The sequence below is a fragment of the Cucurbita pepo genome, chromosome LG08, assembly GCF_002806865.2.
Source record: "Cucurbita pepo subsp. pepo cultivar mu-cu-16 chromosome LG08, ASM280686v2, whole genome shotgun sequence".
Taxonomy (NCBI): domain Eukaryota; kingdom Viridiplantae; phylum Streptophyta; class Magnoliopsida; order Cucurbitales; family Cucurbitaceae; genus Cucurbita; species Cucurbita pepo.
Window position 1 is genome coordinate 3,076,374 of NC_036645.1, and position 26,527 is coordinate 3,102,900.

Consider the following 26,527-nt stretch of genomic DNA (forward strand, 5'->3'; position numbering starts at 1 on the left):
TTGGACTGATATAAAGATGTATATTTTCGAAATTGTAATTTTACAAACTGAAGTCGTAAAATAATAACAAAAAAGTCCTCTAAGATTATAAAAATTACCCAAAATCGAAATTTACAAAATCTTACAAAGCAAAGTTATAATAATAACAAAAAAACCCCTCTAAGATTAGAGAAATTACCCAAAATTTAAATGGTAACAATAACGGAGAAATTACTAAAAATTGAAATGGTAAGAATAACAAAAAAAAAAAAAAAAAACCTCTAAGATCGGAGAAATTACCAAAAATTGGAATTGTAATAATAACAAAAAGCTCTCAAGATTATAGAAATTACCCAAAATTGAAATTGTAATAATAACAAAAAAAAAAAACCCTCAAGATTAGAGAAATTGCGAAATTGTAATAATAACAAAAAAGCCCTCTAAGATTAGAGAAATTACCGAAAATTGAAATTGTAATAATAACAAAAAAACCCTCTAAAATTGGAGAAATTACCTATAATTGAAATTGTAATAATAACAAAAAGAAAAAAAAAAAACCCTCACGATTAGAGAAATTGCGAAATTGTAATAATAACAAAAAAGCCCTCTAAGATTAGAGAAATTACCGAAAATTGAAATTGTAATAATAACAAAAAAAACCCTCTAAAATTGGAGAAATTACCTATAATTGAAATTGTAATAATAACAAAAAGAAAAAAAAAAAACCCTCACCATTAGAGAAATTGCGAAATTATAATAATAACAAAAAAGCCCTTTAAGATTAGAGAAATTACCCATGACCAAATCTTATAAAGCAAAGTTATAATAATAACAAAAAAGCCCTCTAAGATTATAGAAATTACCCAAAATGCCAAAAATTCTCTCTCATCCATGGATGTTGGGTCCCACGGAGTAGGTGAGAGAGAGAGAGAGATAATAATTTAAACAATACAAAGCATTCACCTTACCAAACCCCATCGCTGCCTTTGAACAAATTTCCCAACAACCACCGAGTTGACTCACCTTCCAACCCCAAAAAGTGAACATTAAAACAAGATTTTGACTCACCCAACTCGTTTCTTCGCTCAGCCGCCTTCTCTGTTCTTCCAAATTCGCCATTCTTTCGGTGATTTGTGGTGGCTAAGTTGGTTGGTGGAGCCTATAATCCAAACCCATTTCTTCCACCAACTCTTTTTCAAACCTACCTACCCGCCGCTGCACCACTTGGACGGGCTTCGAGCCATTTATATGTTAGAGAGAGAGTAAAGAGAGGCGACTAGAGAGCGAGGGAAATGGCCCAAGTGAGCAAAATCTGCAGCGGCGTTCGGACTCCTCAGTTTCTTCATGAAATCCCCAAATCTCAAAAGCCCAACTCCGTGAATTTGTTCTCTGTGAGATCACCATTTGTAGGTGCTTCGAGTTTTCGGGGGTTGAAATATGGCGATGAAATGAGGCGGAGTTCTGCCGGTGGTAGAGTTAGCGCCATTGTTCCTCTTAGGGTTTCGGCTTCCGCCGCCACGACGGAGAAGCCACCGACGGTGCCGGAGATTGTGTTGCAACCTATTAAGGAGATCTCTGGTACCATTCATTTGCCTGGTTCTAAATCTCTTTCTAATCGAATTTTGCTGCTCGCTGCTCTCTCCGAGGTATGCATGATCGTGGAGTGGTTTGAAATTTACATATTGGATTTCTGTGATGCTTATGATCAATTGAGTTTGTGTGCGTTTGATAGATTGAACAACTATTTCTTGATCCATCATGCATTATCTGAGGCAGAAAGAACATGAATATGTGTTTGTAAATAGAAGAAACCAATGATTTGCCAAGCCTATGAAAAACTAATAGCTTACTAGCTAGGGAGGCATTTTACAACATTTATTTTTACTTCAACAACATTTGGGAGAGATTCAAACTTTGATCCTCCTTCGCCGAGGATAGGATACATATTGTGAGATCCCATATCGATTGGAGAGGGGAACGAAACATTCTTTATAAGGGTGTGGAAACCTCTCTCTAGTAGATGCTTTTTAAAAACTTTGAGGGAAACCCAAAGAGGACAGTATCTACTAGCGGTGGGCTTGAGCTGTTACAAATAGCATCAGAGCCTGACATCGAGCGATGTGCTAGCAAGGGGGCTGAACCCCAAAGGGGGTGGACCCCAAGCGGTGTGCCAATGAGGACACTAGCCCTAAAGGGGGTTGGATTGTGAGATCCCACAAAGAGAGGAACAAAGAGAGGAACAAAGAGAGGAACAAGTGTCAGCTAGGACGCTGGCTGAAGGGGGTGGATTGTGAGACCTCACATTGATTAGAGAGAGGAATGAAACATTCTTTATAAAGGTGTAGAAACCTCTCCCTAGCAGACGAGTTTTAAAAACCTTCAGGGGAAGTTTGAAAGGGAAACCTAAAGTGGACAATATCTTCCAGCGATGGGCTTAGACCGTTACACATACTAATTTCCACCGGTCTATGCTAACTTTTGGCAGATATTCAAGAACTTGCAAGCTGAAGTCATGACTAAATTTGAAATGAACAAGTAATCAACAGCTAACGTTGGGAGCTTTGCTTCTGCCATGGCAGGATGCAAATTATAAAACACAATATTCACTCATGTATAGTCTCTAGTAAATTTACTTCTTCATTGTGAACTATGAAAACTAACCAACAGAACAAATATTAACCATGCTGAAGACTATCTAAAAGATGTTGTTAGACGAAACCATTTTTCATTCGTGAATTTGATCAGTAATAAGAACGATTGTTATGGTAATATTTTGGCCGAGCTATTTAGTTGATTGATTCCATTTATCGCGAGGTATTTCAGGTTTTTATTGGGGTGGGGGACATTAGATATCTCTTATCAAGTAAAGCCAGTGGTAGCATTAGACACCCCTTGTGATTTAGCATTCAGTACTTATGGTTGTTATCTCTTATTTATTATTCAGGGAACAACAGTGGTAGATAATTTGTTGAGCAGTGATGATATCCACTATATGCTCGGTGCATTGAAAACACTTGGGCTCGACGTTGAAGAGGATGGCGAAAACAAACGAGCCATTGTTGGAGGCTCTGGTGGTCTCTTCCCAGTGGCCAGAGAATCAAGGGATGAAGAAGTTCAACTTTTCCTCGGAAATGCTGGAACAGCGATGCGTCCTCTGGCAGCTGCTGTTACTGCTGCGGGTGGAAATTTAAGGTAACATTTTTGTTATCTTTGTGAATACTGTTATAACAACCCAAGTCCACCGCTAGCAAATATTGTCCGCTTTGGCCCGTTACGTATCGTCCGTCAGCCTCATAGTTTTTATAATGTGTCTACTAGGGAAAGGTTTCCGTTGGGCCCCTAAGGGGGGTGGATTGTGAGATCCTACCTTGGTCGGAGAGGAGAATGAAGCATTCCTTATAAGAGTGTGGAAACCTCTCCCTAGTAGACGCATTATAAAAACTGAGGCGGACGGTGATATGTAAGGGGCCAAAGTAGGCAATATCTGCTAGCGGTAGACTTGGGTTGTTGGAGAAGTTGCATTTATGGTTTTCTTAGCCCAACACAAATTGAACACACGATCTTCTGAAGGTCAAGGAATGCTTGTTCGAAGTGAATTATTGTTTGAGACCAATATATATAGTATACATGACTTAAATAACATCCATTCTTATTCTATTGCATAATTACATGCTAATGACTTATGAATGTTACAGATATGTTCTTGATGGAGTACCTCGAATGAGAGAGAGACCCATTGGCGATCTGGTTGATGGTCTCAAGCAGCTTGGTGCAGACGTCGATTGTTTTCTAGGCACTAAATGCCCTCCGGTTCGTGTAGTTGGAAAAGGAGGACTTCCAGGGGGGAAGGTGAGTATTATAATATATAACTACACCGCTGGTCATGTGATAGAGTGTTGCGCTTCTTAATTTTGGTTTGGTTTATAAGAAGACCTTCATGTGTGATTAAAAATGTGAGCTAGAGTTGGATAACTAGTTGCACATAATAGCTATAAACTTTCTCTTAATCACGGATAAACAAAACTTTCCCTTTCAATTAGTGATCCAACTTTTCTTTTCATCTTATTAGTATAGAAAAATTCCTTTTGAAGTGCTGATTTTTGGACCTTCAGTGCTATTGTAACGGCCCAAGCTCACTGCTAGCAGATATTGTCCTCTTTGGTCTTTATCTTTCGAGCTTCCCCTCAAGGTTTTTAAAACACGTATGCTAGGGAGAGGTTTCCATACCTTTATAAAAAATGCTTCGTTCTCCGCCCCAACCAATGTGGGATCTCACAATCCGCCCCCGTTCAGGGCCCAGCGTCCTCGTTGGCATTTGTTTCCTTCTCCAATCGATGTGGGACTCTCCCCCTTCGGGGCCCAACGTCCTTGCTGGCACACCGCCTCGTGTCCACCCCCTTTGGGTCTTAGCCTGCTCGTTGGCACATTGTCTGGTGTCTAGCTCTGATACCATTTGTAATGGCCCAAGCCCATCACTAGCAGATATTGTTCTCTTTGGGCTTTCTCTTTCGGGCTCCCCCTCAAGATTTTTAAAATGCGTCTACTAGGGAGAGGTTTCCACATCCTTGTAAAGAATGCTTCACTTTCCTCCCCAACCGATCTGGGATCTCGTTGCATAAGCCATCGATAAGAAGTATTAGGATTAAAGTTACTGGCCTTTTTTGGGGCATTTTTTCGAGCTTTTTGCAATAATGGCTTGCATTCAGATCTCAAAAGGATCGCCTACCTATAATACTTATCATGTGTATCTTATGCAAAGAAGCCTGTTTAACTTGACCTTGAGTTGGTGATATCTGTCGTGATCGAACTTTATACATCTTGTTTTCAGGTAAAACTTTCTGGTTCCATTAGCAGTCAATACTTAACTGCTTTGCTGATGGCAGCCCCTCTGGCTTTAGGAGACGTTGAAGTCGAGATAATTGATAAATTGATTTCTGTACCTTATGTCGAGATGACCTTGAAACTGATGGAACGTTTTGGGGTCTCTGTGGAACACAATGATAGCTGGGATCGGTTCTTGGTGCGTGGCGGTCAAAAATACAAGTAAGTTTCTACAGTATATTGGTGTACTAGCTTTCAAAACGTGTTACGCTTTTACTAACGAGCATGGTAAAAAAATCAGGTCTCCTGGACATGCTTACGTCGAAGGCGACGCTTCAAGTGCAAGTTACTTCCTTGCTGGTGCAGCTGTCACTGGTGGGACTGTTACTGTGGAAGGTTGTGGTACCAGTAGTTTACAGGTAGCTACTCACTTCCATATTTTCTGTTCCCTGTAGATATCTCTCCCTTCAAGGCTCAATTTTCATTATGTTTAGCTAATGCACTCTCTATCACATAAAATTTTCATTATGTTCTGATCACTAGGGAGATGTAAAGTTTGCTGAAGTACTCGAGAAGATGGGATGTAAAGTAACGTGGACGGAGAACAGTGTCACCGTCACTGGACCGCCTCGAGACTCTCCGAGTAGCAAACATTTGAAAGCGATTGATGTCAACATGAACAAAATGCCCGATGTTGCTATGACACTCGCTGTGGTTGCACTATATGCTGATGGTCCAACTGCCATTAGAGATGGTACGTGTCTTTGTGAACCCTATCTAATATCGATCGAGTGAAATAACAAACTCGTGACTAGTTTAATTGTGAGATCCCACATCGGTTGGGGAGGAGAACGAAACATTCTTTATAAAGATGTGGAAACCTCTCCTAAGCCGACGCGTTTTAAAAACCTTGAGGGGAAGCTCGAAAGGGAAAGTTCAAAGAGGACAATATTTGCTAGCGGTGAGCTTCGGCTGTTACATTAACTCTTGTCTAAGTATGAAAAAATAAATTTGACTTTCAACTGCATTAATATGTTGAGATGGAAGGACTTTCAACAGTAATAGATAACGCCTTACGTCGAGTTTCTTTTCGTGTATGTATTTCAGTTGCAAGTTGGAGAGTAAAGGAGACCGAACGGATGATTGCCATTTGCACAGAGCTCCGAAAGGTTAGTTTTAGTTCTCGTCAATCCCTCGAATTCCTTCTACCTCGGATGATTTTCGTTTTCCTCATAATGTTCGTGTGATACTTCAGCTTGGAGCTACAGTCGAAGAAGGTCCAGATTACTGTATAATCACTCCACCAGAGAAACTAAACGTCGCAGCCATAGACACATACGACGATCACAGAATGGCCATGGCATTCTCTCTCGCTGCCTGTAAAGATGTTCCAGTTACCATTAAGGATCCTGGTTGCACCCGAAAAACGTTCCCCGACTACTTCGACGTGCTTCAAAAGTTCGTCAAGAACTGAACAATTCAAGAAAGAAAGATCAAGAGAGAGGTAACATCTTGAGAGCTTTTAATATGGTTGGTAGGAAGGCTGAATATGGAACTTTGAGGCAGTTAATTCACTTTGTACTTATTCTCCACTTTTGTTTCTAATAAGAGTTATCTATATTGACATCATTTAAACGTTTTGTACTGATTCGTGAGATCCCACATCGGTTGGAGAGGAGTACGAAACATTGCTTATAAGGGTGTGGAAACCTCTCCCTACTAGACCCGTTTTAAAACCTTGAAGGGAATATCTTCTAGCGATGAGCTTGGGCTTGGGCTGTTACATGATTAGATTTTGGATCAACGTTAGCTCGGGTTATTTGGAAAACATTGCTTATAAAGGTGTTGAAACCTCTCCCTACCAGACCCGTTTTAAAACCTTGAGGGGAATATCTTTTAGCGGTGGGCTTGAGCTGTTATATGATTAGATTTTGGATTAACGTTAGCTCAGGTTATTTGGGAAACATTGCTTATAAGGGTGTGGAAACCTCTCCCTACCAGACCCGTTTTAAAACCCTGAGGGAAATATCTTCTAGCGGTGGGTTTGGGCTGTTACATGATTAGATTTTGGATGAACGTTAGCTCGAGTTATTTGAGAGCTGATAATAGAGAGTTTTAGGGTAAGGGAAGTTTCGAGTATCGAGTAAAAAGAAGGATTATGTGATGGAGAAGCTTTAATAATAATAATAATATGAATAAGAATAGTTGTAAAGAAGGAAGATAGCTGTTTTTTTGCCTTCATTTCAAGCTTGCTTTTGCATCTCAAACTTTCCCCTTTCAAATTGGATCTCTTTCTTTCACATGAGTTTGTCTCCTTTCATCCATGCCCATCCCCTTAACTCATACTTTTGGTTTCCCCAACCTAAAAGAAAACTATATCCACCTAATGCATCCATTATCACTACCATCATTAAAATATCTCTTCCTCGTGCGTCGATATAGGAAACGAGAGATCAAAATGCCAACTTTCTTTAACAATTTCGGTCTTATATGAGTTCATCGCAACGTAGCTACAAAACATTTCTTACAAGGGTGTGCAAAATTTCTTTCTAGTGAACACGTCTTAAAATTATGAGGCTGACACCGATACATAACGGACAATATTTGCTAGTGATGAACTTGGGCTGTTACAATAACTGTTGGGGGTAGTTCAATTTGGGCGGATGTCTAAGATTTTGCTCATGAGCGTAATAGTATAAGCCTAACCGGTGATGAAACTGATTGGTCAAACAGAGACGAAAGTTGACCATAGTGATACGTGAGTTCCATGTATCTTTATACACCTCAACGTAAAATTGTCAGTAACATTGTGACGGTTTCCTCAATAAAATTTCACAAAAGTTAACTATTCGACACCTGAAATAGAGAGAGAGGCATCGAGATTGGAGGTGATGATTCAAAATTAGAACTTAGAAAAAAGAGCCATTAAAAAACGTTCACAAAGTCATTCATAGACAACAAGATCTATTGCATTAAAAGCTTCCCATTTTGTTCCAATTCCAAAGTCGACTCCTCGTGGGCAAGACCAAATATATATATATATATATTACTAAAATTATAATCTTTTCAAAATTGTTCTAACCAAGTCACTAATTAAGATTAAAAACTTATAATCCAACCCTAATCATGATTAGTTAACACAAGAAATATTGTAAATTATTGCATTAATTCCTCTGTTTCACCTTCTTAATGAAGTTCTTAAATTAATACCAATCCTTAAATCAAGGGAGCCAAAAAGATGACATTTTTGGGAGAAAATCCCAAATTCAAGGCCATCCCAACAAATTCAACTGAAATATCAAAAATGGGAAATGGTTAAAATTAGTTCTTTCTTTTGTAAAATTCCAAGGAAAAAAAAAAAAAAAAAAAATCAAGCTTCTCTTGATCTTCCATGGTTGAAATGGTTAAGTGATGTTTCTTCCATTAGTCAACAATGGTTAATCCTAAATGATCTCTTCCCCATTTTCTCTCTCTCTCTCTCTCTGTTTGGCTATAAACCCCGTAAATCAAGAGCCCTCACCGCCAAATCTTCCTCCTCCAAGAAACCAGAAGATTCTCTAATGGAAAAGTGGTAGAACATCATCATTAACGCCGACCCATTTCCCTATTTTCTCTTGTTCTTAGCCTCTTCGTCGATGCCGGAGGATTTTCGTCGGATCAGTTGCAGAAACCCTAGCCGTTCGAGGTTTTGTTGACTCCGATTTGTGAGATTTTTGTTTAGAGGTAAGGGAAATTGAATCTGAGTGCGTCGATTTTCCCTCATTTTCCCGAGAAAATCAAATGTCCCATCTCGATAACATTCCTTCCACTCCCGGGAAGTTTAAGATGGAAAAATCGCCGTATATTCATCGACTCCGGTGGCATTCTTCGTTAACGAAGCTTACATTCTGGTCTTTGGTTTTTCTCGGCTCGATCTTGATTTTCTTCTTCAGATCGCCGTCGTCGTCGCCGCTGCAATCCGATCCTTCCCGCCGATCGCTTAGTACTTACGATTGGGGTGGACCGGCTTGGGAGAAAAGAGTTCGCTCATCCGCTCGAGTTCGGTCTCGTAATGGGATCTCCGTTCTCGTCACCGGAGCCGCTGGATTCGTTGGAACTCATGTCTCTGTGGCGCTGAAACGTCGAGGCGACGGCGTTCTTGGACTCGATAATTTCAACAATTACTACGAGCAATCCCTAAAACGAGCCCGTCAAGCGCTTTTGGAGCGCACCGGCGTGTTCGTCGTTGAAGGCGATATCAACGATTCGGCTCTGTTGAAGAAGCTTTTTGAAGTTGTTCCGTTTACTCATGTGATGCATTTGGCTGCTCAGGCCGGCGTCAGGTACGCCATGGAAAATCCTAGCTCTTATGTTCATAGCAACATTGCTGGTTTAGTTAGTCTTTTAGAAGTCTGTAAATCTGCAAATCCACAGCCTGCAATTGTTTGGGCATCTTCTAGTTCTGTTTATGGATTGAATACAAAAGTGCCCTTCTCGGAAAAGGACCGAACCGATCAACCGGCGAGTCTTTACGCAGCGACGAAGAAGGCTGGTGAAGAGATTGCACACACTTATAATCATATCTATGGACTTTCATTAACAGGGCTGAGGTTCTTCACTGTTTATGGACCTTGGGGAAGGCCTGACATGGCTTATTTCTTCTTCACTAGAGATATTTTGAAAGGGAAATCAATCCCCATCTTTGAAGGTGCTGATCATGGCACTGTGGCTAGAGATTTCACCTACATTGATGATATTGTGAAGGGTTGTTTGGCAGCTTTGGACACTGCTGAGAAGAGCACTGGCAGTGGAGGGAAGAAGAAGGGACCAGCACAGTTACGGGTTTTCAATTTAGGGAATACGTCGCCCGTGCCGGTGTCGGATCTCGTGAGCATTTTGGAGAAGCTTTTGAAGGTGAAAGCTAAGAGGAACATAATGAGGTTGCCAAGGAATGGTGATGTTCAGTTCACTCATGCCAATATCAGCTTGGCTCAGAGGGAACTTGGATATAAACCGACCACAGATCTTCAGATGGGGCTGAAGAAGTTCGTCCGGTGGTATCTGAATTATTATTCGCTAGGGAAGAAGACTGCTGCGTAGCACGACGATTGTTCGGCATTTACATGGTAGGCTACTTTGATTCTTGTTCATTATGATTCGTATGATTTGTTGGTTTGCCATTTCTATGTTCATTGCTATGATTTGTCTTTCAATTTATTTGAATGGAATGACATACTAGGAGGAACCTTTTACTACTCCCATCAATGAAGTTTTTGTCGTTCGATCGATATTGTTTACCGAGAACTTCGAAAACTATTATTCGAAGAAACCCGGACACATCTTTCCTCTTTTGTTGACGGAATGTAATTGTTGTAGTAGCTTCACAACTGTAGAATTTGTGAACTGATAAAGACATTTCATGATTTGTGGACCTGTATCATGCCGTGCAACTCAATAAAAATTGCACAAAATAGTTTCGATTCTTGCTAGCTTCTTTGTTGGTTCCTTCGTTTCGTGACTCGAAATCTCTAGGATACAAGCTTTTTGCTGGGAACATGGATCCCGTGTACCGTGTTTTCGATGTAACTAACGTAACTTCAGCTGCTACGAAAATCTAACATTGTCTGTCAAACCTTGTCTCTGAAATGTTGGAAGAGTTCTTCTGTTTCTATGCTCTGTCAATGCTGTTCATGAGTTATTCCTTGGCAGTGCATATGATTTCTTCTGGAAAGTAGGTTTTGTTTGCATTTCGTTAATGGCGTTTTTTTGTTGCGTTTTCGGGTCAATTTTTTTAGCAGAATTTCGAATGTGAATATGTTGCTTAGAAAATGACAGTTCAAGGATTAGAAGATGTATGTTCATTCTGAATTTTCTTAGTCCTATGAACATGATTGAAAGAAGAGTTCCCACATCGGTTGGGGAGGAAGGGTGTGAAAACCTCTTCCTAGCACATTTTAAAAGTCTTGAGGGGAAAGAGGAAGGGTGTGAAAACCTCTTCCTAGCACATTTTAAAAGTCTTGAGGGGAAACCCGAAAGGGAAAGCCCAAAAAAGAGTATCCACTAGTGGTGGGGTTAGGCTGTTACAAATGGTATCAGAGCCAAACACTGGGTGTGCTAGCGAGGACACTGGCCTCCAAAGGGGTGGATTGTGAGATCCCACGTCGGTTGGGGAGGAGAACAAAACATTCTTTATAAGAGTGTCGAAACTTGTTCCTAGCAGGGAAAGTCCGAAAAGGGAAAACCCAAAGAAACAATATCTGCCAGTGGTTAGCTTAGGCTCTTACGGTTTCTTTAGTTTGATGCCCAAATACTCTTGTTTCTTCTACTTTCTTGAACGAGCATTGGTTTGATACCATTTGAAGTAAAAAGGTGTGAGATCTTTGCTAAGTCTTATGGTTGCCCAAGCTCGTGTGGTATTAGAAGTCCATGTATTGCCTACTCGAGCATTGTTCAATGGTTAAGACATTAATAGTATTCTTTTGACCTGATTGAAAGTTCGAGTATCGTTCTTATAATTGTAGTGATACTCGTTAATAAATGCAGAGTGTTTGCCATGCATAGAGGTTTAAAGATTTGGTTATTTAATCCATTGAGGACTTGTTTTGTTCTCGTTGGATCTAATTGTTTTGGTGATATTTATCGCTTTGGTTGAATTATTGTGGTGAATGAAGTTATATAACAAAGCCGTCTACAAATTCTAATCAATAACTTGCAACTACTTCATATTATCGCTCTGTGTTTTATTAACTTATTGTTCTGACCATCTTTATTTTCGTTTCTTTTGGCTTTTGTTTTCTTGACCGTTCGTGTTTTTATGAATCGACGCTTTGTCTTTTCTTTTTCGTTAGCGTTTGTTCTTTGTACTTGGGTTAAAGTCTCGACCTCAATCTCGGACTCGGGCTAAAGTCTTGATTAAGTTTTGAAACATATTTCCTTTTAGAAATAGTTAACTCGAATGTGTGGAGACGAATTCGTATTTTTAATGATAGTGACAATCATTTCATAGTCTTGGCGATTCTCTATCTAATGAATAGGAGTTTGTATACTTCAACGGGAATTAAACAAGGGTAGATTGATACAATAGAAACCTCTGGTAAAATGCTCACTTGTAACCTAGTAGATAAAGTACACTACATAGTCCGTTTTAGGGAATGGTGATTTATCTAACGTTTCAAAAATGTCATTGGGTCTGGGTCGGGTGAATTCAATAATAGACGCCCTATTGGGTCGGGTGAATTCAATAATAGACGCTAGTTGACATTCCAACCTTCCTTCTCCTTTCAAGACATGCATCCAGTATTTTTTTTGTCATGAATATCTGAATGTGTATATTGGGTCAGGTGAAATGTATATTGGGTCAGCTAAAATGTGTATTATTGATATAAGGGATCTTTCAATAGTCAATCTGAGTATTATATCGGTCAATTTTTTATCCTGCGGATTTATATCTTTAATTATTATTATTATTATTATTTTGATGCAGTGAATAATAACTTTTGTAGTTGGTTGACAACTCAAGTACCATCCATACATAATGATTTGATGTTTAAATAAAATTTAAAATATTAAAAAATCAACCCGCCAATTGGTGTTAAATTTTCATTTATTTTGGAATTTGATCTCAACCGTACAAAATGATGGGTGATAAGGACATTAGACGCATCGACGATCCAGGAAAGGGAAGGGGCAGGTGGCCCACAGGTAGTACCATAGACGCGAGCACGGAGTAGAGAAATGAAGTTCCAAAAAGAGATCCCACATCGGTAAGTTCGAAAAGCAGGAAGCTAGCACTGGATATAAATACAAAGAACTTCCAAAATAGGTTGTGGAAGGGTCTAGAATCTCTGGTTCTTCTTCGTTAGTTAAATACACTATACTTAAATTTATTACTGTTTTACAAATATGCCCAAACTGTACCAATCTTCCTGGTTTCTCAATCCCCTAGCTACCTTTTTTTACATAACCAAAAACAAAAAGGTATATAGAGGTCATCATATCGAGCTAGGCAGTTCCATTAGTCCCGTGCATGCCTTGTAGCAGTAAAAGAATTAGTCGTCCACCTATGCCTCACGTGATTGTATCCTATCTTATTTGAGTTTAAATTTATTCTTGCACTCCAAACATCCGTAAGTAACATCATGAGGACTCCTTTTGAGTTCGAATTTATTCTTGCACTTCGGACATCCGTAAGTAACCTCATGAAGACTCCTTTCAAGGTTAAAAAATGGTACGGTGCATTGATCCGACTACTACAAAACCTATATCTCCATAGTGTTCTCAAACTCAATTCTTAATTCCTACCAAAACTTGAAATTTTGGAGACGAAGATTGAAATAGGGGTACAGAAAAGGGTTCTCTATCATTTATCTCGCCTCATAGAGATCTCTACCTACTAAAGTTATTTCTAGATCTCAATATTTTAGCCTTATTTTAGAGCTAAAATTAAAATTGATATGTTTTATTTATATATATATATTTGACTTCAAAGTGCAAAAAACCTACACGAAAAGAATATCAATTCAATACAAAATTAGTCATCTAAATAATCAATCAATCTTTTCTATAACTTTTTTTTCTAGAAGAAAAAACAAATCAGTTGGGGAATTCAATAAAGAATGTAAAACTTTTTAGTTAAAAAAAGAAAAGTATAATGTACAGAGCTTTTGAACAATTCATGAAGAATAATAATCTCAAGAAGAAGAAGATCCCTCAAGTGGATTTGGAGGCTAACAAAAGAGAGAAAACAATAGCTCTAACCTTTGTTTAAAAATCATACTTCGTTCGGCCACTGCTTAAAATGAGGCACAACATGTCCGAGATGCTGGACGAGGATCTATAGAAGTTCCAAGATTCTAGCATAAGTCGTTTTCTTGATCCTTTGAAATGAACAACCTGCATTTTTTTGTTAAGAAAATTATGAACATTACAGCTAAACTCTACCTCGTTCTTCTAAATTGTTGATTTCTTAGGTAATATGATACCTTAACATTCATGGGCATGCCGTGGAATTGACCTGCACCCTCGGGAGGGGTCCAATTGTACAAGGCGCATGGTAAGAAAAGTACCGAAACGCCATTAATTTCTTCTATGAAGGTTTCTGGTTTGCTGAATTTCCTTGCATCGAATGAACGATTTGACCTCACAACCCATGCAAGAGCTAATTGATCTCCGAGCATTCGTGATGCTTTCATGAATTTTGAACTGTATATCTTCAGCACTTCTTGGAGAAAAGCCTTAGCTCTGCATAATAGTCTACGTTTTAAAATCGCTACAAGACCGACTCTTCAGTAGAAACTCTGTAAACAGCTTCATCAATGGAAACATGTAATGATAGAGCCACGACTTAAAAGCCCCACCCTTAATTTTCTTTTTTACTAAAAACTATTGAACATTTGTGAAAAACTGTGAGATCCCACGTCGGTTGAGGAGGATAACGAAATATTCTTAATAAGGGCGTGGAAATCTCTCCCTAGCAGACGCGTTTTAAAGACCTTGAGGGGAAGTCTGAAAGAGAAAGCTCAAAGAGGACAATATCTGCTAACAGTGGGCTTGGGCTGTTACATAAACACTCCCTTAGACTCTCCATTTCAATAAACTATTGAACATTTGAAAAAAAACTCTCCCTTCACACATCGGTATCGAGTCAATAAGAACTATCACACATAAATGGCTAATGAATCAATGCAAAAAAAGTAAAGCAGATATATAGTGCATAACATATACCTTAGAATTCCATCTTCAGTACCTCTCACAGCTATAAACCCTGAATTCAAAGGTTGTGCTTTGTTATTTCTGAAAGTGAGAGCCAGATGAAAATTTGGATGCTTATGAAAGATTTCTCCTAAATCACCGACCACCGCCATATCCGAGTCCGTGAAGATGTAATGATCAGTATTTTTTGGACCCCGCCGTTGCTCCGCAAGTCTTGCATCTAGAAAGCTCTGCATAATTGCATAACCAACTTCAGGAGGAAGGTATTCCCAAAATATTTTCATTTACCCCTCTAAATCAAAAATATTATCTTCTAAAATCATCAGCAACAAATTGCAAGTTAGTGAAGAGATACAATGTCCATTGATTCATTGCCTTCATATTATGCGTCTTTTTGGATGTTATTATAAGTAGTAAATTATTCTGAGGAATCTTTTATAAAAAATCTTGAGGAATATACTATAAAACTCGAGTGGAAATATTCGACCTATATGTTAATGAGATATGTTCTTACCAAGTAAGACCTGATTCTTTGAAGCATCAATGTGTCTCGTGAATATTCACCCTGTATTGGATACACAGCCACTCCATCTCTGCGTATCGGTAGATCTGAAGCTGGATCGGTTAAAATTATTACATTACTCTGGGGCATTGAAACCTGCAATTTGTATGATAGATTAGACGAGAAATATTATGATAGGAAGCAAAGGGCTGGATTCTGAGTTAAATATGCTTTTTCCCGCTGTTATCCACTCCTATAAAATGTATCCTCATTGGACTCAAGGACATCAATAAGCTAAACCAATTAGGCAGTAGATTTGGTCGATCTAAATCGGCCTAGCTACTTTCGTTAAAGAGAAAGAATCTCTTATTTATACAAAAAAAACATCGAGAAAGATATTATGAGCACCAAGTTCATGTTGCATATCTTTTCTTCTTATATTTTTTTATATGTACATGGGCATAAAAAGGACAATCTTAACATGGAGTCTATACAAAAATCTANAAAAAAAAAAAAAAAAAAAAAAAAAAAAAAAAAAAAAAAAAAAAAAAAGGATCCTATCGACGAGAATAAGAGCTAATAGACTATCATCGAACTCTTTAGAAACAAAAAACGGAGAAAGGTTTTCAGCCTAGCTAACGATCAAATCACCCCGAAAGACGGCCGTCACTTCTAAAACCTGTCTGTGAGATCTCACATCGATTGGAGGGGAATGATACAAATGGTATCAGAGCCAAACACTAGGCGGTGTGCCAGCGAGGACGCTGGGTCCCCAAGAGGGGTGGATTGTGAGATCTCATATCGGTTGGAGAGGGGAACGAAGCATTCCTAATAAAGGTGTGGAAACCTCTCCCTAGGGTTTTAAAACCGTGAGGCTGATGATAATACGCAACGGGCCAAAGCGGACAATATCTACTAGCTGTGGACTTGGGCAGTTACATTGTCATATTCCTCTCAACATAGTTACTCCGTGAGACTGAAAAAAGAATTACATACCAAAGAGCTACTCCCCTAACTCAAAAACTGCAGGTGAAACAAGGCCTCCTTTCATGTTATTACAAGTTATAACCCATAATATCAATCTCTCTAACTTCCAACTAGCAGCCCACCAAATTTGATTGAAAAATCGGCATATGAATACCTGAATGAAGTCGATGAAGACGTTTAAAACAGCCATCGACCTCTCCACTTTATTATATGAAGCATCCCCAACTTTTACAACGTCAGTTGATCTGCTAATCACTTTAGAATCCTGAGAAGCATTATAAACAGTAAAGACAGTTACAAAGTGAACGTTGTCCCGAGTATTGGCCGAATGAGGAGTAGTAGGGAAATGAGTGCCGTTGAGGGCTTTGGTGCCTGCAAAAATCAGAGTACAGACATTCAAAACACAAAGATTCTAGGGTTTAACAAAAGCTCGAGGCAATAACAGAGCTAACATTCTAGGGTTTAACAACTGTACTTCTGTGTGTATAATTATCCACACAACGTCAATGCACAAATTATGGCACCTCGATGTCGATTCATCACATCCGAGGTTGAAGAAGGTCCCAAGGGTTTGGTTGTTTGCCGATTCAAGTGGTACGTGAATTGGGTTTAGAACGTCGTGAGACAATTCAATTCCTATCTACCGTTGGATGTTATAGGGAGAACTGCTGGGAGCCAACCTATGGTGTACCGGTTTTTAGGACTTGGAGACGGTGTAGTGAGATCCAAATCCATTGAGAGGAAGCACATTACAAAGCCATTCATCTTATACTTGCAGTAAAAGAACAACAAAATAGCCTGAAACTAGAGCACGATTTCAAAATTCTGAAGGAAAATCCATTCTACGAGGACGAAATCATATAATTCCATCACTTCGCTAACCAGAGGCTCAATTTTAACCAACTAATAATTGGATCGAACGCGAAGAAATCAGAATTGAAAGCGAAGAAAACTTAATGCAATTAAGTCGACATTAGAGCATGAAAAGAAGATAAGTGCGAGCAATAAGAACCTGAGCATTGCAACCGATCGGGGTGGCCTTGGCCGGCGGCAGGGCCAAGAATCAAATGGTCGAATTTCTTGCTTCGTTTGTTGGACTGATCTTGCAAGGTTAGGTCACGATGCAACTCTAGAACTGAATCAGGAACTTAACGTTAGATTGATTAACAAGAAATGGCAAAAGCTTGAAGGGATATGAGAGATTCAGAGGCGAGAAACTGACAGGAGAGGAGATGTGGAAGGAAGAAGAGAAGAGGAAGAAGGAAGAGGAAACGACGCCGTTCGCTGCAAATTCTCATGGTTCTTCACAGACACCATAGACGGCGCTCCACCTTCGCTTATTCTCCAGAATTCCCTTCAAAATTTTCATTTTTTTTTTCTTAAAGAACATTTCTTTGTTCTAAGCTTTCGTTTAATTTCAAAATTGTAATAATTTTTTTAAATAAATGTAACAATTTAATTGTTATAATTTATAATAATTTAGGTCATGATGTTATAGGAACATCGAACCTCCGGATCGAAACATATATTTTAACTTTGAGCTATGATCAGGTAGGTTAGTTTTGTCATCCGAAGAAGTTATGGAAAGTCGGCACGATGGTTCATGATGTTACCATGAACTTTGAACGTCTTGGTTGAAGTGAGCTGTGATTATGTTAGTTTTGAGAACAGAAGTTATGGAAAGTCTCGACAATCTTTACTAATGGGCACTATAGCCCCATGATGTTACCATGAACCTCGAACCTCTTGATTGAAAACATATGCTTTAACGAGTCGAGTTATGATCATGTTGGTTTTGAAAATGGAAGATGTTATGGAAAGTCTTGACCATCTTCACTAATTGACACCATGGTCAATGACGTCATCATGAACCTTGTACCTCTTGATCGAGACAGATGCCTAGCCAATCGAGCTATAATCAAATTGGGTTTGAAAATAAATGGTGTGGAAAGTCAAAGATTTTTTCTGACTCCGTTCTCCAAAACATTTTCTTAAGAATGGAGTCAGAGGCTTGAGCATGTCACTCGTGCCAACAACGATTCAAGTTTAAATTCACCAACTTACTCCCGAGCAAGAGTAAATGTCGCACAATCATGTTGACGGTTTCAGTGTGATTGTGAAAATTCAACAAAGGTGAAAACAAAAATGGTAAGTTCAAATGAATTATTCGGTGAGAGAACCTTTATTTACAGTTTTACCGTCATGCAAATTTGATGTTTCATAACCATCCAAAACAAAGTATATTTCAGTAACAAGGGGATGAGATTTATCATGAACCAAGAACTCATGAACTACTCCCTCAAGTTCAATCCAACTGCAGCCAGGAGTTTTAGTTAACTTCCTCTTTTTCATCATTGTTCGTACCTTGCTCGCAGAGCTCCACAGGCCGAGACGTGTGTAAATATTCGAAAGAAGAACGTACGAACTCGAGTTACAGGAATCCATCCTCATAAGATGTTTGGCAATGGGTTCTCCAATGGTAAAATTTTCATGGTTTTGACAAGCACTAAGCAAAGTCCTCCATATGATATCATTTGGCTCAATGGGCATCTCTTCTATGAATTTCAATGCTCTTTCTATAAGCCCTGCTTTGCCAAGGATGTCAACCATGCATCCATAATGTTGTAGCTTTGGCTCTAACTTGTGTACTTTCCTCATCAACTCGAAACAAATCGTCCCCTCTTTAACCAGCCCGGCGTGCGCACAAGCATTCAACACGCCGATGAAAGTGATATCATCTGGTATCACAGAAAGCCTCTGCATCTCCATCAGCATCTCGAAGGCTAACTCACCCAAACCGTTTCTCGCCATTCCACTGATCATAGCATTCCAATGGTCGATACCCTTCTCATCGATGCCTCTGAATATCGACATGGCATTCTCGATGCTACCACATTTAGAATACATGTCAATAAGACCAACACCAACCTTCCCCATCAATGAAAACCCATTTTCTACTAAATAGCTATGCATACTCTCAGCCTTCTCGACGTGTCCTAACTGAGAAACAGCTGAAAACGCAATCGCCAACGTCGTTTCTTCGGGAGATAAGTTGCTTTGTCGCTGCATCGTATAAAATATTTCTAATGCTTCTGTGTAATAACCATTCTGAGCATAGCCAGCCATCATGGCATTATAAGCAACCACATCTTTCTCAGGCATTTCATCGAACAGGTTCCTTGCAACCACAATGTCACCCAATTTCGCATAACCATCGATCATGTTAGACCAACTAATTACATCCCTTTTCGGCATTCGATCGAACAAATGATGCGCACAATCTATGCGCCCGCATTTAGCAAAGCCACCAATAATTGTGTTCCAAGAAACCAAGTCTCTCTCAGGCATTTTCTCAAACAGTTCTAGTGCTAACTCAACTCCATCTTTCGTTTGTGCAAACCCACCAATCATTGAGTTCCAAGAGATCAAATTCTTCTCCTTCAAAGGCATAGAATCAAACAATTCACGAGCCAAATCAACCAATCCACACTTCACATAACCATCAATCATCGAGTTATAAGAAACAGAGTCCTGCATTGGCATTCTGTCGAACACCTGCCGTGCAACCTCAATTTCCCCACATCGTATATACAACGCAATCAAACAATTAAGAAGAAACAAATTCGAACCAATTTCTAACTTCATTAACAACCCATGAATCTGCTTCCCTTGCTCAACCAAACCCACCCGAGCACATGCTTTGAGAATCAAAGAAAACGAAAACTTATCAACACAAAATCCATTCTCAAGCATCATACAGAACAATACCAGAGCTCGAATGGGATCATTCCCGTGCGAATACGATTTGATTACAGCATTCCATAGAAAGGGATCATCAACAAGATGATTCCGACGAATTCTTTGAACAGCATAGCGAGTGAAGAAGACGTAGCGAGCGAATTCAACAAGCGGTCTGTGGGGGGAAGAAATTGAATTGAGAATGATTTTGGTTACGAGGGAAGAATCTTTGAACTGACCGGTTTTGATTATTCTGGCGTGGACTTGATTCACGTCGTTCTGAGTCTCGCATTTGCGAAGGAGGAGAAGGGTCGACGGAGTTGAGGGCCATAAATGGCATGAGCTTGAAGAAATAAGCATTAATTTGAGCTTTAGAGGAGAAATTTGAATCGATGAGGAATTTAACTGATACTTACTTGCAGTTGGAGCTGGAGGGAGTGGCCGTCTTCACTTCCCGCTTCCAACGGTTTTGCCAACGGCCATTCAGATTTTTGGCTTTCTTTATTACTTCCCGTTTTTTTTTTTTTTTTCTTTTAATATGATCAAAATATATATATTTTTTTTTTAAAATCTAATATTATAACTAAATATAAGCTCATAAATATAAACATAAATAAATAAATAAATAAATAAATAAATAAATAAATATAGAGCGATAGACGTCTTTAAATGCATGAGGTTCGATACAAAATATTTAAGAGGAGNAAATACAAATAATTCATGACTAAATATTACAAACAAAACAATCAAAAATTAGAGTATAACGGTTAAACTATAAGAGTTTTTGAATTATATTTATATTGTTAAATGCACATTCGAAAATAATTTTGAAAATTTCAAATAGCTCTTTTATCATGGAATTAATTTAAAACATGTATTTAATAATTTAAAATAACACCATAAAAATTAATTTTGAATCATTGAAAATATGTTTTAGAATAATTTTAAATATAATAAAAATAATTTAAACTATTTTAAATTTTGTCAGTTTGAATTTTAAAACTATTATATTTTGGTTATTAAAGTTTCGATTTTTTTATCTCTATAAAATAAATAATTATTTTACTAAATCATAGTGACAGACATTTTAACTTTGTTTTGATTTTTTCTATTAAAAATTAAAAAAAAATCTTTAATTTTTTATTCTATTTTTAGGACACCAATATAAAATGTTTATAAAAGAGTGGATTACATTGTATCACAATAAATAAATAAATAAATAAATAAATAAATAAATATAACTAAAATTCAACCAAACTAAATTTGACTAATTTTTATTTTATNAAAAAAAAAAAAAAAAAAAAAAAAAAAAAAAAAAAAAAAAAAAAAGTCAATGCATGTTTTTAACCTAAAATTAAATAAAACCAATTTTTTTTTATAACTTTGATGATTGTTTTTCAAAAAGAGAAATTTGGATAGCTTTCATTATTATTATTATTATTATTATTATTATAAAGGGAATATCTTTCCTCATTATTATTGTTATTATTGTTATTTATTGGATAACTTTGATATATATATATATTATTTATGGGACTTTTTTTTTTTTTCAAAAGTATTTAAATAACGAAGGTATTTAATTGGACTTATTCAAAACGTGATTATATTAATTGTAAATTTATTTATTTATTTTTAATTACATATTTTAAATATTTTCAATTATTGCCTTTGATGTCATTTTAAATAATTCATCTATCAATATTAACAAATAAAATTTTTAAAATCAATTTAATTTTTAAGCTTCTCGTTATAGATTTTTTTTTAAACAACTTTTGTTTGCCTCTATATATTTTATAATTTAAATTAATTTTATCTCCACTCTTAAATTTTTAATATTTTCAATAATTTTTAAAATTAGTTTTTGAGCTTAATTAGGAATAATATTTTCCATTCCATAAAATATTTTCCATTATATATATATATATATATATATAATTTTCATCGAAATATTTTAAAAAATAAAAGAAATAAAAACGAGTACAATTACCAAAATATCCTTCGATAATGATTAATTGGAGCCCTTTTTGTCAAAATCGGCCGCGAAACGCAATCTAACAATATGGATTAAATAGACGGCATTAAGACTTGCGAATAAAAGTCAATTAAAAGTACGGCTCATTATAATTCAATCGTGACGTGGCTGCCACGCAGGATTGTGGGCCCACCATTATATATATTTTTCTTAAATCATTGTTCCGTAGAATAAACCGTCTATTATATCGAATGACGTCATATTGTTTTTTTAGAATAAAATTATATAAATATGGGATGGAGAATCAAATTAATAATTTATGAAATAAATCATAGTCTAATCACTTAAACTATGTTAATCACCCACTTAATTAAACATTGATTATCGTGTTGAAGATATTTTTTAAGATTATAAAGGATAATTAAATGAGATTAATATCATCATACTTGCATTATTAAAGTCCTAAATCGTAATTATTATTTAAAAACAAAATAAACCAAAAAGCTTCTTGTACGTCTCGTCTTCTACGAAAATGTTTTTTTTTATAATCATTAAGAGATTAAATTGAATTAATTGGAATCGATGTGAGTGAGTGAGTTAAATTAAAATAATTAAAATTTTAGTCATTGTCGACGTAAGTATGGTCCTGTTAATGTGGTAGGGCTTGTCAAACGGTGGTCAGTTCTTTCATGGCTAGTCAAGCTCGAGTTTGAGTTCGAAGAAGTAGGGGTGCACATGGGTTAAGTCGAATTGGGTTGGAGTAATTTTTTAGATTAACTCGAATTTTCAAGTGATTGGGTTGGTGACTTGAGTAACCCAAATAAAGTTTACCGCTCAGGGTCAGCTTGTCAATTAGTTCTTTTTATTATTATTATTATTATTATTATTTTAAATCTAATTTATCTACCTGTTACGTTAATAACTAAAATCTCATAAAACTCAAATATCAGATATTCACAAGTCACAACGGGTCGATGGCATCAGTTATAAATGTCAAATATTCTTAATCTTCATAATAATCTTAAAACTAGAGGCAGGATAGGGTTGAGTTGTAACTCTACTTTTAGATTGTTCGGGTGAACCCGCAAATCGAAACTCAACCCAACTCATAGGTTGGGTAGTCCAAGTTTGTCGAGTTTTTGGATCATATGAACACTACACCCCTACGAAGAAACTCGTTATACTGAAGATTTAACTCTAATCCCGTAATATTAATCCAAAGGTTCGTGCACCCATTTAGATCAACAAACCAGTATTACACTTTTGAATATAAAATGGGTCAGGTAATCTAGATCGGTCGAGTTCTCGAGTCATATAAACACCTCTACAAAGAATCTCGTTATATTGAAGACATAACGTCCCTAATCACACAGTATTAATCCAAAAGTTTACGCACCTGTTTAGGTCAACAAACTCGTAATTAGATATTATCCAAATTAAACGCACATTATTTGTCAATTTCATGAATGGTGGCTCCAAATTAGCCAAAATATTTTATATGAAAAAGTCTAAAGAGATAACTAAGACAACAGCTTATCAGTTGCAAAAGGCCTTATAAAATTACATAACTCAACAAATGACTCATAGATAGCAACATTTGGCTCACTAAATTCCAACCAACTTGCTTATAAATTATAACTCAAAGTCCAATGCGTTACAAATAAAACAAATCATCATACGTTATTTTAACATCTTTAGATTATAGTTCGTATTAGAAAAATACGTGGTGGGGGTGTGGCTCTTAGTTTATAGATTAGGGTCTTTTCTCGATTTACGTATATGAAAATAAAAAATCTACGAACAGCTAAGATAATGGGTTTTTTTTTTAATTTATTCTCGAGCGAAAAAAACAGAACTAAAGTTGACTTGTTCTAATTATAGAAGTCGATTTGATGATTCCGATAGCTCGACGTTACGAATGTTTGATCAGTAAACGATCGGAGAAAAAAAAATTAGTCAGTAATAATTTTAATTCAAAAATAAAAATTAGGGGACATGAAATTAATTAATGTATTATAAAATTAGAGCTTATCTATTACCTTAAAAAAAACATGAAGTTGTTGGATTTGTTATTTGTTTTGTTAATAATTTTGGAACATTGNTTTTGGGAGTTTGGAGAACGGTTATGAGTTGTTTTGTACTGCGAAGGAGAGACATGTTTGACTTGTCCTTTGTTTTATTTTTAATTTTTTAATTTTTTAATTTTTTTTTAATTTCTTTTTTGAGTTTTATTCAGAAACAAAAACAAGTTTTCAATTTTTTTTTTAATATTAATTTATTCTATTGGATTTATATTCCAAAAAATTTAAAGTTAATTTAGGAAACTAAGACCAAGTCTAATATTCTTATTTATTTAATGAATATTTTATTAATTATAAACGATTGAATGCCCACTTGTCACGGTGGCGAACTTGTAATTGTGCGACATTCAAGTAAGTGAGTTAAGTCAATTCAAACGATGCATGTTTCGAGTCTTTGGTCCCGATTCAAGAAAAAAGTTTTAGAAAACGGGAGCAACAAGTGAGTTAAGTCAGTTCGTTTTTGCGTCGCCTACGGTCAAGCGAAGCATGTTCAAGTCTCTGGTCCCGATTCAAGAAGAAAGTTTTAGAAAACGGGAGCCGAGAGATTTCGAGAGAGAGTTTTGAGAGCAAGATTTGAGAGATTGAAATTGGTATTATATGTGATGTAAGCAAAAAAACAACCACAACGGCTTACAACATACAACTATCGGGTAGGAAAAAGTTGACTATAGTCAAAATCGAAACTATATTAATTATGATTAAAAAATATTAATTTTTTTTTTATAATTACTAACTATATTAATAAAATACATCTTTCGACCATAGTAAAAAAAAATTAAATAATGCCAAAGAACTATTTAACGATTAATTTAAGTTTAGTGTTTTAATTCAATAAATTCAAAATTTTAAGGGTATATTTGACTTGTTAAGAAAATGATTATTTTTATTTATTTATTTATTTATTTTCTCTCATTACATTGGAAAATATTTTTAATAAGTTATTTTGGATAGTTAAAAGCTTTTTTCTTCATTATTATATATATATATATATATATATATATATATTTTTTTAATTATAATTTTTTAAAAGTAAATTTAGGTTGGTTTGTGGAAGAATTACGTTCAACTGACAATACCTTTTTGAAAAATAAAATTTAAATTAATTTTTTAAAAAAAATCCAAACTCGCTATATTTTTATACCGTAAAAGTCAAAATATGTCAATAAACCCTTAGCAAGAAAATTCCAACAAATAAATAAATAAATAAATAAACAAAATAAATACAATAATTTTAGGTTCATCGCCTGTAGTGCAAATGTCAACTCCCACTACCATAATTCTCTCTTTCTATATATATATATATATATATNAAAAAAAAAAAAAAAAAAAAAAAAAAAAAAAAAAAAAAAAAAAAAAAAAAAAAAAGTTGAGAAATTATGAAGCTCGTTTGGTCACCGGAGAGAGCTTCCAAAGCGTATATGGACACAGTCAAATCCGTAAGTTTATTTCGATTTTGCGTTCAATTTCTATGAAATAAAAGATTTAAATCAGATCTAATTACTTTTTTTTTTTTTTTAATTTGTTGCAGTGCGAGATTTTCGGCGAATTCGGCGTCCCGGAGCTTCTCTCCGCCATGGCCGCCGGTTGGAACGCGAAGCTGATCGTCGAGACTTGGTCGGACGGCGGTCCGGTAGCCACGAGCGTCGGACTTGCAATCGCTGCAGGTCACACCGGCGGGCGTCATCTCTGCATCGTTGCAGACGAACGGGCGAGATCGAAGTACGTGAAGGCGATAAGGGAGGCTGGAGTTGAATCGCCGCTGGAAGTGGTGGTCGGAGATGTGGAGGCGTTGGCGGAGATGATAGCGGCGGTGGATTTTCTAGTAGCGGATTGTAAGGGGAAGGATTTCGTTAGGGTTTTGAGGGAAGCGAAGCCGAGTGAGAGAGGGGCAGTTTTGGTATGTAAAAATGCATGGGAACGAAACGGTAACGTCTTGGGGTTTAGATGGCAGGGAGTGCTTCGGAGAGGGACACGTGTCGTTAAGTCGGTTTTTTTGCCGGTCGGTAAAGGATTGGAAATTGCTCATATTGGAAGCCCCGGTGGCGGTGGCGGTGGTGGTGTCGGTTCGAACTCGGCGGCGAAGGGTGGCCGTTGGATCAAACGTGTCGACCTACGTTCTGGAGAGGAACACGTGTTTCGTGAATGAAGTCTTGATGGGCAAGGCAGCGTGGTAGAGACGTGAAGGAGAGGGATAGTTTTTTACTCTTTTTTTTCTATTTCTTTTTCTTTTATTAAATAAAGAAGGTTCATGAATGTAAATTACATGTATATACGATTTTGAAATAGAAACCATTAGAATCTAAACCTAAACCTCTCCTCTCCAACCAATATGAGATCTCATTATCCACTCTTTTGAGACGAGTGTTCTCGCTGACACACCGTCTAGTGATGTGGGATTCCACTATCCACTCTCTTGGAGGTCAGTTACCTCGCTATCCCACTTATCCACTCTCTTTGTGGCCTAGTGTTCTCGCTAGTGCACCACTGGTGATGTGGGATCCTACTTATCTACTCTCTTGTGAGCCAGTGTCCTTGCTGGCGCACCGCCTGAATCTCACTATCTACTCTCTTGTGGGCCAGTGTCCTTGCTAGCAAACCGCCTAGTGACTTCGCTTGATTAGCCCGTTATATATTGCTGTCGGTCGCAATTTTATGAAGAATATTTTGTTCTCCTGTCCCTCCCTCGACCTAACACCACGTTCTCCTCAACAATAATAACACGTGTTCTAAATCCAATAAACTCATTAATTGCTTGAA

General features: G+C 37.0%; 5 protein-coding genes across 6 annotated transcripts; 3 read left to right on the top strand and 2 right to left on the bottom strand.

Annotated features, from left to right (window-relative positions):
* Window positions 1-958: 958 nt before the first annotated feature.
* On the top strand, window positions 959-6,429 carry LOC111800485 (3-phosphoshikimate 1-carboxyvinyltransferase 2). The gene is made up of 8 exons (XM_023684200.1): window positions 959-1,625; window positions 2,924-3,171; window positions 3,675-3,828; window positions 4,808-5,022; window positions 5,102-5,219; window positions 5,344-5,554; window positions 5,908-5,969; window positions 6,056-6,429. The coding sequence occupies exons 1-8, from the start codon at window positions 1,272-1,274 to the stop codon at window positions 6,272-6,274; spliced, it is 1,581 nt and encodes a 526-aa protein (XP_023539968.1). The 5' UTR covers window positions 959-1,271; the 3' UTR covers window positions 6,275-6,429.
* Window positions 6,430-8,145: 1,716 nt separating this feature from the next.
* On the top strand, window positions 8,146-10,268 carry LOC111801086 (UDP-glucuronate 4-epimerase 3). The gene has a single exon (XM_023685058.1). The coding sequence runs from the start codon at window positions 8,581-8,583 to the stop codon at window positions 9,877-9,879; it is 1,299 nt and encodes a 432-aa protein (XP_023540826.1). The 5' UTR covers window positions 8,146-8,580; the 3' UTR covers window positions 9,880-10,268.
* A 3,115-nt stretch (window positions 10,269-13,383) lies between these two features.
* Window positions 13,384-17,340, bottom strand: LOC111800502. The gene is made up of 7 exons (XM_023684220.1): window positions 17,202-17,340; window positions 16,992-17,114; window positions 16,134-16,351; window positions 15,005-15,148; window positions 14,503-14,720; window positions 13,761-14,019; window positions 13,384-13,671 (listed from the first exon to the last, which is right to left on the bottom strand). The coding sequence occupies exons 1-7, from the start codon at window positions 17,275-17,277 to the stop codon at window positions 13,543-13,545; spliced, it is 1,167 nt and encodes a 388-aa protein (XP_023539988.1). The 5' UTR covers window positions 17,278-17,340; the 3' UTR covers window positions 13,384-13,542.
* A 775-nt stretch (window positions 17,341-18,115) lies between these two features.
* Window positions 18,116-20,199, bottom strand: LOC111800602 (pentatricopeptide repeat-containing protein At2g45350, chloroplastic). 2 transcript variants are annotated; one of them, XM_023684372.1, is made up of 3 exons: window positions 20,134-20,199; window positions 19,957-20,060; window positions 18,116-19,892 (listed from the first exon to the last, which is right to left on the bottom strand). In XM_023684372.1, exons 2-3 carry the CDS (start codon window positions 20,055-20,057, stop codon window positions 18,143-18,145), a joined length of 1,851 nt encoding a protein of 616 aa, XP_023540140.1. In that variant the 5' UTR covers window positions 20,058-20,060; window positions 20,134-20,199; the 3' UTR covers window positions 18,116-18,142. The 2 variants fall into 2 exon arrangements, with proteins under 2 accessions (XP_023540140.1, XP_023540141.1); XM_023684373.1 differs by having other exon boundaries at window positions 18,116-20,060.
* Window positions 20,200-25,111: 4,912 nt separating this feature from the next.
* LOC111801162 lies at window positions 25,112-26,080 on the top strand. Its single transcript, XM_023685157.1, has 2 exons — window positions 25,112-25,206; window positions 25,299-26,080. The coding sequence occupies exons 1-2, from the start codon at window positions 25,147-25,149 to the stop codon at window positions 25,914-25,916; spliced, it is 678 nt and encodes a 225-aa protein (XP_023540925.1). The 5' UTR covers window positions 25,112-25,146; the 3' UTR covers window positions 25,917-26,080.
* Window positions 26,081-26,527: the final 447 nt, after the last annotated feature.

Excerpts from the sequence above, each read along its gene's own strand:
- LOC111801086 (XM_023685058.1), top strand. The coding sequence starts at position 8,581 with ATGTCCCATCTCGATAACATTCCTTCCACTCCCGGGAAGTTTAAGATG.
- LOC111800485 (XM_023684200.1), top strand. The coding sequence starts at position 1,272 with ATGGCCCAAGTGAGCAAAATCTGCAGCGGCGTTCGGACTCCTCAGTTT. Across the intron at positions 5,220-5,343 it reads GTGGTACCAGTAGTTTACAG|GGAGATGTAAAGTTTGCTGA; the intron begins GTAGCTACTCAC and ends TCTGATCACTAG. Across the intron at positions 5,555-5,907 it reads TCCAACTGCCATTAGAGATG|TTGCAAGTTGGAGAGTAAAG; the intron begins GTACGTGTCTTT and ends TATGTATTTCAG.
- LOC111801162 (XM_023685157.1), top strand. The coding sequence starts at position 25,147 with ATGAAGCTCGTTTGGTCACCGGAGAGAGCTTCCAAAGCGTATATGGAC. Across the intron at positions 25,207-25,298 it reads ATATGGACACAGTCAAATCC|TGCGAGATTTTCGGCGAATT; the intron begins GTAAGTTTATTT and ends AATTTGTTGCAG.
- LOC111800502 (XM_023684220.1), bottom strand. The coding sequence starts at position 17,277 with ATGAGAATTTGCAGCGAACGGCGTCGTTTCCTCTTCCTTCTTCCTCTT. Across the intron at positions 15,149-16,133 it reads TCTTCATCGACTTCATTCAG|GTTTCAATGCCCCAGAGTAA; the intron begins GTATTCATATGC and ends TACAAATTGCAG. Across the intron at positions 14,020-14,502 it reads ACTGAAGATGGAATTCTAAG|AGCTAAGGCTTTTCTCCAAG; the intron begins GTATATGTTATG and ends ACTATTATGCAG.
- LOC111800602 (XM_023684372.1), bottom strand. The coding sequence starts at position 20,057 with ATGCCATTTATGGCCCTCAACTCCGTCGACCCTTCTCCTCCTTCGCAA. Across the intron at positions 19,893-19,956 it reads CGCCAGAATAATCAAAACCG|ACCGCTTGTTGAATTCGCTC; the intron begins GTCAGTTCAAAG and ends TTCCCCCCACAG.